At 43.8% G+C, this 15,104-nt stretch overlaps 1 protein-coding gene across 1 annotated transcript in view; it reads right to left on the bottom strand.

Annotated features, from left to right (window-relative positions):
* The window catches only part of MSH5 (mutS homolog 5), a 123,513-nt gene that overhangs the window by 68,710 nt on the left and 39,699 nt on the right, over positions 1-15,104 (bottom strand). The window contains exons 9-10 of the mRNA XM_073598965.1: positions 1,998-2,043; positions 1,759-1,897 (exon numbers count right to left, since the gene is read on the bottom strand). Coding sequence (XP_073455066.1) covers positions 1,759-1,897; positions 1,998-2,043 — 185 coding nt within the window. The remainder of the gene's footprint in view (positions 1-1,758; positions 1,898-1,997; positions 2,044-15,104) is intronic.

Below are 15,104 nucleotides of genomic sequence, written 5' to 3'. Positions count from 1 at the left end.
TCAGTTAAGATTGAGGAGACAAAGATTAAAGGAAAGTGCAGACAAGATAGATGCCATCTTGAAAAGCATGTAAACATTTTTAATGGCTATTCATAACAAGATGCCTGTCTATAATAAATATTATCTTATCCTGATGGATAAAGGTAGATCTTGCTCTTCACAATATTAAATGGAATAAGTTCCTAAAAGAAAAAAAAACAGGTAGTCTAGAATGCCTCTAGGTATATAGAATACTAATTGATTTCATAGCAATCAAATATGTACATTTATCTTATCCAAACCTACTTGCCAATTTCTAATGTAACCTTCAGTAATTACTATGTAGCTATATGATCCTGGGTCCTCTATGCTGCTGGGCCCAGTAGAAGCCACACGATCTGCAATGGCTATAGCTACAGTACTACAGTCTTGCTGATCACATGGTTACACAGATAGGGAAAATCTCTGCAACATTAATAAAAGTCCTTTTTTTTTTTTTTTAACTAGCCGTGGGAAAGCTTAGAACCCCTTGAGCTTTTAAGTGCCATCTGTAGCCTCAAGGGAGATTTCACCTAACTTCTATTTTCCAGTGATAATGTTGTCTAGGACAGGCAATGAGGGTGCTCTCCCCAATGAGGCCACCAACAGCAATAAAAATCTGACAGGTTTGTAACCCTTTCCTAACCAGACCAAAGCTTACAAACATGGCAGCAGTTACATTTAATGTGTGTAGACTAAACCCCTGTTTTTAACGCATACTGTTAGGTTGATTCGGTTGTCCGCAGGCTGGTCGGTAAGTAGGCTTAGAATTTTTCCTTGGATTTATCCTTGGTCTTGTTTATATCTATTTGCCCTCCAATAATGCTTACTGTAATAGCCAGTCATAGGTGGGGGTAGTGGACCCCTTTTTTGCAACAATGTTATATTGGTCAGGCAACGCACTGACACCTTTGCAGCCATTGTGTGATTTGCTGGGTGCTCATTGTGCACCTGTACCCTTTAAGAAGAGGTGGGCTCCCTTCAGTCCATCTGCCCTCCACCTACTCATCAGAATGCATGTGCTTCCACTGTGGAGTCACTCATCAGTCAGTGATAGGAACTACAGATACCAGGGTGCCTTGGTGAGGCCTGTAGCTTACGCATGTATGTGCAAATGTGTGCAGACTAAACCCCTGTTTTTAACGCATACTGTTAGACAGGTTGATTCGGTTGTCCGTGGGCTGGTCGGTAAGTAAGCTTGGAATTTTTCCTTGGCCTTGTTTATAGCAGGTACATTTACCTAACTCAGGGCTTGCACACCTATGCAAAAATTATATATATATACTTACCTTATATGCTAAACTTGTATACTTGCCTTTTCTACAGCAGTTTTCAGCTAGACCCAATGACAGTGTGAATTCCCACTTTTTCTTCCAGTGGCGGGTTGATCCTAACTGCTACTGAGCTGCACATAATGACACTGTGCTGCTCTCTGTGGCATTCTCCTGTGAGCCCAGGGCGAGGGGGGTTGGCAGGGAAATGTCTTGATGACCGGTGTTCACAAGTAGTGAGTTGAAGGACACTGGGCATTATTTAACTCAGAAGTTGGACTGCAGTGCTATGCTGAAATTGTTAGTCAATGGAGAACAGCGCTGGAGATTGGGAAAAGTATAGTAGATAGAGCTATCTTTTTGTTTTTAGCCACTGTCGGGCTAAATTATTTTCTGCTTAAGCTGGAATTGGGCTTTAGGAAAACTAGGAACAAATTATAATTAAATCAAGAACAACTGTAAAACTCACAGGGATATTTCTGATGTTTTTCAGGCAGCTCTGAAGGTTCCCCGTTGTTTCTTGGTTTCTGGGTGCCATGAAGAAATCAATCACATCTAGCCGAGATGTAAGCTCAGTCTGATTGTGTGTTGGCCTCATAAACCACAACCTAACACAGATGGGGCAAGTCATGATAAGTTAAAGTGCGTGTATTTAGAAATAGGAAATACATCAATGCTTTTAGAAATAAGAATGTCTGTTTTATTCACCTCATACAGTTCTCTCCCCACTTAGACTGGCAGCGATTCAGAAGACCTAAATGGTTACAGCAAAATGTTTTTATAAATACAACAAAAAAAAAATCATTTCTGATTTCTCCATCAGATTTACCAAAATAGGTTTTATGAAAGGTACACAGACAGACAAATCAGAATGTTTCAGTCACCTCAGCAGTCCCCTGTTGGGTTGGATAAAGCCCCGTACACACAGGCAGAATGTTGGGAGACAACAGCCGGTTAAAAAAAACAAAAAAACAACAGCCGACATTCGGCCCATGTGAATGTCGGTCTGTTTGGCCAACTTCTGTCAGATAAGCACACTGGAAAACCAGCAGCCGACCAATTCCCAATCAGCGCTCTCAGTCAGTCAATGGCAGAGAGCGCTGATCGGAGTGTTCTGGTGGGGGGCCGCCCCCCTGTCAGAACACAACAGCTCAGCAAGGGAGATTGCTGAACTAACCTTGCATGGTTAGTACAACAGCTCTGACCAGAGCTGTCAGTTTTTTTTGTGCAACACAGAGGTTGTAGTGTGTACCCGGCTTAACACAGAAAAAGATAACAGACCCCTGGGTGGACATTTATCATGTCTTTCACACAGCAAAGCAATTCTAATCAGGTGCAGTGAGATAGTATATTGAGCAGCCCATAAAATAATTTGATTTTCTTTACTTTCACTGCAGTTAATGGTGATAAGGGAATGCCTCCCACAGCGATATTGTGTTCTGCCTGTGGAAGGTGAAGGGGGGCACAGGGAGCCTTCCCAGTCAGCAGACCTTAACGATTACTGCTAGTGGCTATAGTCACAGGCAGTAATCATTTGTAAAAAACCTGAGAGGCTGGTTGTACCCAAGCTGAATGATGGATCAACTTGGGTACAATCAGCCTGCCCATAGATGGATCGAATTTCCCTGCTAAACCAGTCGAATTTTGTTCTATGTATGGCAGCTACAGACAGACTTCTTATAGTTAAACGGCTTTGAGTGAAAATCTGTAATATACAGTGGTAATTCTGTCACAGACCTGTTCAAACCTGTCTTGGTTTATTACTCAGGTTTACAGGTGCTCAAATACAGATAAAGGCTGTCACATAGACTGCTGACAAGTAGGGATGGGCCGAACATCCCCCCCCCGGTTCGGTTCGAACCAGAACACGCGAACAGGTAAAAAGTTCTAGCGAACATACGAGCCTAATTCAAGTCTATGGGACACGAACATAAAAAGTGCTCATTATAAAGGCTTATATGCAAGTTATTGCAATAAAAAAAAGTGTATGGGGACCCAGGTACTGCCCCAGGGGACATGTACAGTGGGGAGAACAAGTATTTCATACACTGGCGATTTTGCAGGTTTTCCTATAGAAGTCTGTAATTTTTATCATAGGTACTCTTCAACTGTGAGAGACGGAATCGAAAACAAAAATCCAGAAAATCGCATTGTATGATTTTTAAGTAATTCATTTGCATTTTATTGCATGACATAAGTATTTGATACATTAGAAAAGCAGAACTTAAAATGGTTGTAAACCCTTACAGACCACTTTGACCTACAGGTAAGCCTAGATTAAGGCTTACCTGTAGGTCCAAGAAATATCTCCTAAACCTACACGGTTTAGGAGATATTTGCAAAAAGACAGGCACTGATGTTTATGGCTCATGCGCCGTAGATAGCGGCACGCAGGCGCACTGAGCATGCCGCTAACGGCGATATGCCGTTAGTGGGGGTTCCCGTGCGCATGCACGGGAGTGACGTCATCGCGGCTCCGGTCAATCACAGCACCGGAGCCACGATACCCGGAAAGAAGATGAACGCTCCATAGCAGAGGGGACAGCGGTGACATCACAGGCTCCTGTGTCAGGTAAGTTGTCATGCTGGAAGTCCCAGCCACGACCCATCTTCAATGCTCTTACTGAGGGAAGGAGGTTGTTGGCCAAGATCTCATCCATCCTCCCCTCAATACGGTGCAGTCGTCCTGTCCCCTTTGCAGAAAAGCATCCCCAAAGAATGATGTTTCCACCTCCATGCTTTACGGTTGGGATGGTGTTCTTGGGGTTGTACTCATCAGTCTTCCTCCAAACATGGCGAGTGGAGTTTAGACCAAAAAGCTCTATTTTTGTCTCATCAGACCACATAACCTTCTCCCATTCCTCCTCTGGATCATCCAGATGGTCATTGGCAAACTTCAGATGGGCGTGCACATGCGCTGGCTTGAGCAGGGGGACCTTGCGTGAGCTGCAGGATTTTAATCCACGATGGTGTAGTGTGTTACTAATGGTTTTCTTTGAGACTGTGGTCCCAGCTCTCTTCAGGTCATTGACCAGGTCCTGCTGTGTAGCTCTGGGCTGATCCCCCACCTTCCTCATGATCATTGATGCCCCACGAGAAGAGATCTTGCATGGAGCCCCAGACCGAGGGACATTGACCGTCATCTTCATGTTGGGACAAGGACCTCTTCCAGACAACCCTGGCCATTGATTGTCGGGGTCTGTGGGTGGGGGCTTATCGGAATCTGGAAGCCCCCTTTAACAAGGGGGCCCCCAGATCGCGCCCCCTCCAAGGTGAATGGGTATTGGGTACATTGTCCCCCTATCCATTTACCGAAAAAGTGTCAAACAGTAAAAACTACAATAGACAGTTTTTGACAATTCCTTTATTAACCACTTGACGACCACCGCACGACGATGTACGTCGGCAGAGCGGCACGGGCAGGCAAAAGGACTTACAGGTACGTCCTTGCCTGCCCGCGGGTGGGGGGTCCGATCGGACCCCCCCCCCCCCCGGTGCCTGCGGCGGTCGTCAAATCCTCCCCGGCGATCGGTGGTGAGGGTTGAGGGTGAGGCCATCCATTCGTGGCCCCCCCCCTCGCGATCGCTCCCAGCCAATTGGATCATTTCCCTGCCTCTGTATTGTACACAGAGGCAGAGGAAATGATGTCATCTCTCCTCGGCTCGGCATTTTCCGTTCCGGCGCCGAGGAGAGAAGACTGGAATGTGAGTGCACAACACACACACATACAGTAGAACACGCCAGGCATACATTACACCCCCGATCCCCCCCCCGATCACCCCCCAATCACCCCTCCCCCCCCCCCCCCCGTCAAACTGACACCAAGCAGGTTTTTTTTTTTCTGATTACTGCATGGTGTCAGTTTGTGACAGTTACTGTGGTGGGACAGTTACTGTTAGCCCCCTTTAGGTCTAGGGTACCCCCCTAACCCCCCCCAATAAAGTTTTAACCCCTTGATCACCCCCCCGTCACCAGTGTCGCTAAGCGATCATTTTTCTGATCGCTGTATTAGTGTCACTGGTGACGCTAGTTAGGGACGTAAATATTTAGGTTTGCCGTCAGTGTTTTATAGCGACAGGGACCCCCATATACTACCGAATAAATGTTTTAACCCCTTGATTGCCCCCTAGTTAACCCTTTCACCACTGATCACCGTGTAACTGTTACGGGTGACGCTGGTTAGTTTGTTTATTTTTATAGTGTCAGGGCACCCGCCATTTATTACCGAATAAAGGTTTAGCCCCCTGATCGCCCGGCGGTGATATGCGTCGCCCCAGGCAGGGTCAGATTAGCGCCAGTACCACTAACACCCACGCACGCAGCATACACCTCCCTTAGTGGTATAGTATCTGAACGGATCAATATCTGATCCGATCAGATCTGTACTAGCGTCCCCAGCCGTTTAGGGTTCCCAAAAAACGCAGTGTTAGCGGGATCAGCCCAGATACCTGCTAGCACCTGCGTTTTGCCCCTCCGCCCGGCCCAGCCCAGCCCACCCAAGTGCAGTATCGATCGATCACTGTCACTTACAAAACACTAAACGCATAACTGCAGCTTTCGCAGAGTCAGGCCTGATCCCTGCGATCGCTAACAGTTTTTTTGGTAGCGTTTTGGTGAACTGGCAAGCACCAGCCCCAGGCAGCGTCTGGTTAGCGCCAGTACCGCTAACACCCACGCACGCACCGTACACCTCCCTTAGTGGTGTAGTATCTGAACGGATCAATATCTGATCCGATCAGATCTATACTAGCGTCCCCAGCAGTTTAGGGTTCCCAAAAACGCAGTGTTAGCGGGATCAGCCCAGATACCTGCTAGCACCTGCGTTTTGTCCCTCCACCCGGCCCAGCCCAGCCCACCCAAGTGCAGTATCGATTGATCACTGTCACTTACAAAACACTAAACGCATAACTGCAGCGTTCGCAGAGTCAGGCCTGATCCCTGCGATTGCTAACAGTTTTTTTTGTAGCGTTTTGGTGAACTGGCAAGCACCAGCCCCAGGCAGCGTCAGGTTAGTGCCAGTACCGCTAACACCCATGCACGCACCATACACCTCCCTTAGTGGTGTAGTATCTGAACGGATCAATATCTGATCCGATCAGATCTATACTAGCATCCCCAGCAGTTTAGGGTTCCCAAAAATGCAGTGTTAGCAGGATCAGCCCAGATACCTGCTAGCACCTGCGTTTCGCCCCTCCGCCCGGCCCAGCCCAGCCCACCCAAGTGCAGTATCGATCGGTCACTGTCACTTACAAAACACTAAACGCATAACTGCAGCGTTCGCTGAGTCAGGCCTGATCCCTGCGATCGCTAACAGTTTTTTTGGTAGCGTTTTGGTGAACTGACAAGCACCAGCGGCCTAGTACACCCCGGTCGTAGTCAAACCAGCACTGCAGTAACACTTGGTGACGTGGCGAGCCCCATAAGTGCAGTTCAAGCTGGTGAGGTGGCAAGCACAAGTAGTGTCCCGCTGCCACCAAGAAGAAGACAAACATAGGCCCGTCGTGCCCATAATGCCCTTCCTGCTGCATTCGCCAATCCTAATTGGGAACCCACCACTTCTGCAGCGCCCGTACTTCCCCCATTCACATCCCCAACCAAATGCAGTCGGCTGCATGAGAGGCATTTTCTTTATGTCCTCCCGAGTACCCCTACCCAACGAACCCCCCCAAAAAAGATATCGTGTCTGCAGCAAGCGCGGATATAGGCGTGACACCCGCTATTATTGTCCCTTCTGTCCTGATAATCCTGGTCTTTGCATTGGTGAATGTTTTGAACGCTACCATGCACTAGTTGAGTATTAGGCACACTTTCACAGGGTCTCCCAGTTTTAAAAGTTAGTTACAAAAAAAAGTGTAAAAAAAAAAAAAATATATATATATATATATATATATATATATATATATATATATATATATATATAATAAAATTAAAAAATAGTTGTCGTTTTATTGTTCTCTCTCTCTCTATTCTCTCTCTATTGTTCTGCTCTTTTTTACTGTATTCTATTCTGCAATGTTTTATTGTTATTATGTTTTATCACGTTTGCTTTTCAGGTATGCAATTTTTTATACTTTACCGTTTACTGTGTTTTATTGTTAACCATTTTTATGTCTTCAGGTACGCCATTCACGACTTTGAGTGGTTATACCAGAATGATGCCTGCAGGTTTAGGTATCATCTTGGTATCATTCTTTTCAGCCAGCGGTCGGCTTTCATGTAAAACCAATCCTAACGGCTAATTAGCCTCTAGACTGCTTTTACAAGCAGTGGGAGGGAATCCCCCCCCCACCGTCTTCCATGTTTTTCTCTGGCTCTCCTGTCTCAACAGGGAACCTGAGAATGCAGCTGGCGATTCAGCCAGCTGACCATAGAGCTGATCAGAGACCTGAGTGGCTCCAAACATCTCTATGGCCTAAGAAACCGGAAGCTACGAGCATTTCATGACTTAGATTTCGCCGGATGTAAACAGCACCATTGGGAAATTGGGAAAGCATTTTATCACACCGATCTTGGTGTGGTCAGATGCTTTGAGGGCAGAGGAGAGATCTAGGGTCTAATAGACCCCAATTTTTTCAAAAAAGTGTACCTGTCACTACCTATTGCTATCATAGGGGATATTTACATTCCCTGAGATAACAATAAAAATGATTAAAAAAAAATAAAAATGAAAGGAACAGTTTAAAAATACTAAAAAATGAATAAAAACCAAGCGCTGATGTGGACAGATATGTGTGATATAAATAAATTGTGCTTAAAAATATATATATACCAATATAGTTAGTGCTATGAAAAAATCAGTAAATTAAAGCTGCTATCAATATAGGGTGATCAGATAACCAAACAAATAGTACTAAGTATAAAATTGATGCGCTTTAAATAAATAGTGCACAATATGCTGCTGCGACTAAGCTTAAATCCAGGAATAAAAAATGCATACATGTGAATAAAATAAATTAATAATTATGGTGCTAATACATGTGTTAAAATTGCCAAAATAAATCTTCAAATTGGTGATGTGACGGTGAGTATAAATAAAATAATAATGACACTCTGAGTACAATGTCCAGGCAGAGATAAATAGTGGGAGAAAGTAAAAATAATTAAACAGTTCCTTCCCTTAATCCAGATTGATTGACTCACTGGGTTAGATTGTTTGTACCAGGATATTTAGTTTTTCTTGCATCCCACTTCAGCAATTACACTGCTGGTGATTCGGCTCTCAGGATAAAGGTTTTATGCAAAGCAAACAAAAAAAAATAGATCATTGTGCAGTGAACTTACTAGATAGTACATAAGCAAAACAGGGACAAGAGATACACTCACACACTCCCGGTCTATTAGAAGCAAAATAAGCAGATTGCAGTCAGCCGCTGTGGACGAGGTTTCCCATAGAGAAACAGCTGCTGTTAACCTTCAGGTGTATTGCAGCACTGAACGTCCTAAGCTCCTCCCACGCGTTACATCACTGACACGTGACTTTTTCAAGGATCCAATATGCTGCAATATGCTGCAATACACCTGAAGGTTAACAGCAGCTGTTTCTCTATGGGAAACCTCGTCCACAGCGGCTGACTGCAATCTGCTTATTTTGCTTCTAATAGACCGGGAGTGTGTGAGTGTATCTCTTGTCCCTGTTTTGCTTATGTACTATCTAGTAAGTTCACTGCACAATGATCTATTTTTTTTTGTTTGCTTTGCATAAAACCTTTATCCTGAGAGCCAAATCACCAGCAGTGTAATTGCTGAAGTGGGATGCAAGAAAAACTAAATATCCTGGTACAAACGATCTAACCCAGTGAGTCAATCAATCTGGATTAAGGGAAGGAACTGTTTAAAATTTTTTTTTTTTTTTTTTTTTTTACTTTCTCCCACTATTTATCTCTGCCTGGACATTGTACTCAGAGTGTCATTATTATTTTATTTATACTCACCGTCACATCACCAATTTGAAGATTTATTTTGGCAATTTTAACACATGTATTAGCACCATAATTATTAATTTTATTCACATGTATGCATTTTTTATTCCTGGATTTAAGCTTAGTCGCAGCAGCATATTGTGCACTATTTATTTAAAGCGCATCAATTTTATACTTAGAACAGTTTAAAAATAAGATAAAAAAGCAAAAAAAAATAAATAAAAAAAAAAAAAAAAAAAAAAAAAGCACCCCTGTCGCCCCCTGCTCTCGCGCTAAGGCGAACGCAAGCGGCGGTCTGTCGTCAAACGTAAACAGCAATTGCACCAAGCATGTGAGGTATCACCGCGAAGGTCAGATCGAGGGCAGTAATTGGGCAGTAATTTTAGCAGTAAACCTCCTCTGTAAATCTAAAGTGGTAACCTGTAAAGGCTTTTAAAGGCTTTTAAAAATGTATTTATTTTGTTGCCACTGCATGTTTGTGCGCAATTGTAAAGCATGTCATGTTTGATATCCATGTACTCGGCCTAAGGTCATCTTTTTTATTTCATCAAACATTTGGGCAATGCGTTTGAAAAATCACTGCGCAAATACTGTGTGAAAAAAAAAAAAAAATGAAACACCCACCATTTTAATCTGTAGGGCATTTGCTTTAAAAAAAATATATAATGTTTGGGGGTTCAAAGTAATTTTCTTGCAAAAAAAATAATTGTTTCATGTAAACAAAAAGTGTCAGAAAGGGCTTTGTCTTCAAGTGGTTAGAAGAGTGGGTGATGTGTGACATAAGCTTCTAAATGTTGTGCATAAAATGCCAGGACAGTTCAAACCCCCCCCAAATGACCCCATTTTGGAAAGTAGATACCCCAAGCTATTTGCTGAGAGTCATGTCGAGTCCATGGAATATTATATATTGTGACACAAGTTGCGGGAAAGAGACACATTTTTTTTTTTTTTTTTTTGCACAAAGTTGTCACTAAATGATATATTGCTCAAACATGCCATGGGAATATGTGAAATTACACCCCAAAATACATTCTGCTGCTTCTCCTGAGTACGGGGATACCACATGTGTGAGACTTTTTGGGAGCCTAGCCGCGTACAGGACCCCGAAAACCAAGCACTGCCTTCAGGCTTTCTAAGGGCGTACATTTTTGATTTCACTCTTCACTGCCTATCACAGTTTCGGAGGCCATGGAATGCCCAGGTGGCACAACCCCCCCCCCCCCTCAAATGACCCTATTTTAGAAAGTAGACACCCCAAGCTATTTGCTGAGAGGTATAGTGAGTATTTTGCAGACCTCACTTTTTGTCACAAAGTTTTGAAAATTGAAAAAAGAAAAAAAAAAAGTTTTTTCTTGTCTTTCTTCATTTTCAAAAACAAATGAGAGCTGCAAAATACTCACCTTGCCTCTCAGCAAATAGCTTGGGGTGTCTACTTTCCAAAATGGGGTCATTTGGGGGGGTTTTGTACCACCTGGGCATTCTATGGCCTCCGAAACTGTGATAGACAGTGAAGAGTGAAATCAAAAATTTACACCCTTAGAAATCCTGAAGGCGGTGATTGGTTTTCGGGGCCCCGTACGCGGCCAGGCTCCCAAAAAGTCTCACACATGTGGTATCCCCATACTCAGGAGAAGCAGCTAAATGTATTTTGGGGTGCAATTCCACATATGCCCATGGCCTGTGTGAGCAATATATCATTTAGTGACAACTTTTTGTAATTTTTTTTTTTGTCATTATTCAATCACTTGGGACAAAAAAAAAAAAAATATTCAATGGGCTCAACATGCCTCTCAGCAATTTCCTTGGGGTGTCTACTTTCCAAAATGGGGTCATTTGGGGGGGGTTTGTACTGCCCTGCCATTTTAGCACCTCAAGAAATGACATAGGCAGTCAAACTAAAAGCTGTGTAAATTCCAGAAAATGTACCCTAGTTTGTAGACGCTATAACTTTTGCGCAAACCAATAAATGCTTATTGACATTTTTTTTACCAAAGACATGTGGCCGAATACATTTTGGCCTAAATGTATGACTAAAATTGAGTTTATTGGATTTTTTTTATAACAAAAAGTAGAAAATATCATTTTTTTAAAAAATTTTCGGTCTTTTTCCGTTTATAGCGCAAAAAATAAAAACCGAAGAGGTGATCAAATACCATCAAAAGAAAGCTCTATTTGTGGGAAGAAAAGGACGCAAATTTTGTTTGGGTACAGCATTGCATGATCGCGCAATTAGCAGTTAAAGCGACGCAGTGCCAAATTGGAAAGAGTCCTCTGGTCCTTAGGCAGCATAATGGTCCGGGGCTAAAGTGGTTAAAAAAGGCAAGAGAGGCTTTGACAGCTGAGGGAGGCCTTCCATCGAGGCGGAGCTTTTTAAATTTTTTTTTCTATTTTTCGGGTCTGTCGGGCGGCGTGATTGAAGATGGATTGGCATCATGGGACACTTTTTTTTTTTTCCTTTCTTTTTTAATAAAAGAATTGTCTGTTGTGGTTTTTAATTTTTGATTTTTATTTTGGTAAATGGATAGGGGTACAATGTACCCGATACCCATTCACATAGGGGGAGGGGGTGATATGGGGATCCTCTTGTTAAAGGGGACTTACAGATTCCGATTCTGTCATGGATTTTGGGGGGACTCCACGCTGTTTTTTTTCTTAATTCTGTCATAGGGTCATTCCCCTAACCACTTCAATACACTGTATTATATACTCTGCACTGCACTATATACCCTGCACTGCACAGTATCTCACAAAAGTGAGTACACCCCTAACATTTTTGTAAATATCTTATTATATCTTTTTATGTGACAACACTGAAGAAATTACACTTTGCTACAATGTAAAGTAGTGAGTGTATAGCTTGTATAACAGTGTAAATTTGCTGTCCCCTCAAAATAACTCAACACACAGCCATTAATGTCTAAACCACTGGCAACAAAAGTGAGTACACCCCTAAGTGAAAATGCCCAAATTGGACCCAAAGTGTCAATATTTTGTGTGGCCACCATTATTTTCTAGCACTGCTTTAACCCTCTTGGGCATGGAGTTCACCAGAGCTTCACAGGTTGCCACTGGAGTCCTCTTCCACTCCTCCATTACAACATCACGGAGCTGGTTGCTGTCGGAGACCTTGCGCTCCTCCACCTTCTGTTTGAGGATGCCCCATAGATGCTCAATAGAGTTTAGGTCTGGAGACATGCTTGGCCAGTCCATCACCTTTACCCTCAGCTTCTTTAGCAAGGCAGTGGTCGTCTTGGAGGTGTGTTTGGGGTCATTATGTTGGAATACTGCCCTGCGGCCCAGTCTCCAAAGGGAGGGGATCATGCTCTGCTTCAGTATGTCACAGTACATGTTGGCATTCATGGCTCCCTCAATGAACTGTAGTTCCCCAGTGCCGGCAGCACTAAGGGCCCTTTCACACGGGGGCGGGGGCAGCGGTAAAGCGCCGCTATTGTAAGCGGCGCTTTACCGTCGGTAAAACCGCCCCGCTAGCAGCCGAGAAAGGGTTAAAAACCACCGCGAAGCGCCTCTGCAGAGGCGCTTTGCCAGCGGTATAGCCGCGCTGTCCCATTGATTTCAATGGGCAGGAGCGGTATACACTCCGCTCCGAAGATGCTGCTAGCAGGACTTTTACCGTCCTGCTAGCGCACCGCTCCAGTGTGAAAGCCCTCGGGGCTTTCACACTGGAGACACAGCAGCGGCTGTTTCTGGTTGGTTTGCAGGCGCTATTATTAGCACAATAGCGCCTGCAAACCACCCCAGTGTGAAAGGGCCCTAATGCAGCCCCAGACCATGACGCTCCCACCACCATGCTTGACTGTAGGCAAGACACACTTGTTTTTTTACTCTTCACCTGGATGCCACCACACACGCTTGACACCTGCTGAGAAACCAGATACGTTTATTTTGGTCTCATCAGACCACAGGACATGGTGCCAGTAATCCATGTCCTTAGTCTGTTTTCTTCAGCAAACTGTTTGCGGGCTTTCTTGTGCATCATCTTTAGAAGTGCCTTCCTTCTGGGACGACAGCCATGCAGACCAAATTTGATGCAGTGTGCAGCGTATGGTCTGAGCACTGACAGGCTGACCCCCCCACCCCTTCAACCTCTGCAGCAATGCTGGCAGCACTCATACGTTTATCTTCCAAAGACAACCTCTGGATAGGACGCTTTTAACGTGCACTCAACTTCTTTGGTCGACCATGGCAAGGCCTGTTCTGAGTGGAACCTGTCCTGTTAAAACGGTGTATGGTCTTGGCCACCGTGCTGCTGCTCAGTTTCAGGGTCTTGGCAATGTTCTTATAGCCTAGGCCATCTTTATGTAGAGCAATGATTCTTTTTTTCAGATCCTCAGAGAGTTCTTTGCCATGAGGTGCCATGTTGAACTTCCAGTGAGCAGTATGAGAGAGTGAGAGCGATAACACCAAATTTAACACACCTCCTCCCCATTCACACCAGAGACCTTGTAACACCGGGGAGGGAAAATGGCTAATTGGGCCCAATTTGGACATTTTCACTTAGGGGTGCACTCACTTTTGTTGCCATGCAAGTATTAGGCTGCGCTACCAGTGAATAAACGTGGTCATAATTGATAAAACCAACTGAGTGACAATCAAGCATAAACAGAAGAAAAAAATTATTAATTTAAAGAATTCAATATCAGCAAAATTTAGATCACATTGATAAAATGATGGTGAAAAAAAGGGGTTCAATGATCGAAAGCAATTAGAATGAGTCCATATAATCAGAAAATAAAGTCCTTATGGATACAAAAACTTTATAGATAGAAGGAGAGAGACACCCTTTCTTCAAGTGATATAGGCATGCAAGAAACACTGTCTCCCTAAGGAGCGTGATGTTGCTGGGAGTTCCTCCACCTCAAGTAAATGGGCCCCTTACCAGATCCAAAGATCTCCTGTCACAGAGATCTTACACGCAAGTGGCTGTATCCCCCAGCCACTGGGTCTCAGGCCACCGCTCCAGGAAATCAACCTAGTGAAGATGTTTCCGCTCCCAATCCACAGGTAAGCAAGAAAAGAGAATACTCCATAGCGTAATACAGTAAAAAACTCTTTAATTAAATAAAAGAATAACACTTACAGTGTGTGCAGTAAAAGATTGCTTAAAAATCGTTAAGTGCCGGCCGGCTTCAGCTGCTGCCCGTTCCTTCCGGGTTCAGCGTGGTGTGGTGGTGACGTCAGCACGCCGCTCCTCCCACTGTTCTGAGTGGAACCTGTCCTGTTAAAACGGTGTATGGTCTTGGCCACCGTGCTGCTGCTCAGTTTCAGGGTCTTGGCAATGTTCTTATAGCCTAGGCCATCTTTATGAGCAATGATTCTTTTTTTCAGATACTCAGAGAGTTCTTTGCCATGAGGTGCCATGTTGAACTTCCAGTGACCAGTATGAGAGAGTGAGAGCGATAACACCAAATTTAACACACCTCCTCCCCATTCACACCTGAGACCTTGTAACACCGGGGAGGGAAAATGGCTAATTGGGCCCAATTTGGACATTTTCACTTAGGGGTGCACTCACTTTTGTTGCCAGCAGTTTAGACATTAATGGCTGTGTGTTGAGTTATTTTGAGGAGACAGCAAATTTACACTGTTATACAAGCTGTACACTCACTACTTTACATTGTAGCAAAGTGTCATTTCTTCAGTGTTGTCACATGAAAAGATAGAAGAAAATATTTACAAAAATGTGAGGGGGTCTACTCACTTTTGTGAGATACTGTATATACTACACTGACTGCACTATATATTCTCCACTGTATTATATATACTACACTAACTGCACTATATACTCTGCAAGGTATATATACACTATACAGACTGCACTATTTACTCTGAACTGTATTATATATACTACACTGACTGCACTATATACTCTGAACTG

Source organism: Aquarana catesbeiana, linkage group LG09 (genome assembly GCF_042186555.1).
Source record: "Aquarana catesbeiana isolate 2022-GZ linkage group LG09, ASM4218655v1, whole genome shotgun sequence".
Lineage (NCBI taxonomy): Eukaryota > Metazoa > Chordata > Amphibia > Anura > Ranidae > Aquarana > Aquarana catesbeiana.
This window is presented reverse-complemented; position numbering and strand designations above follow the sequence as displayed.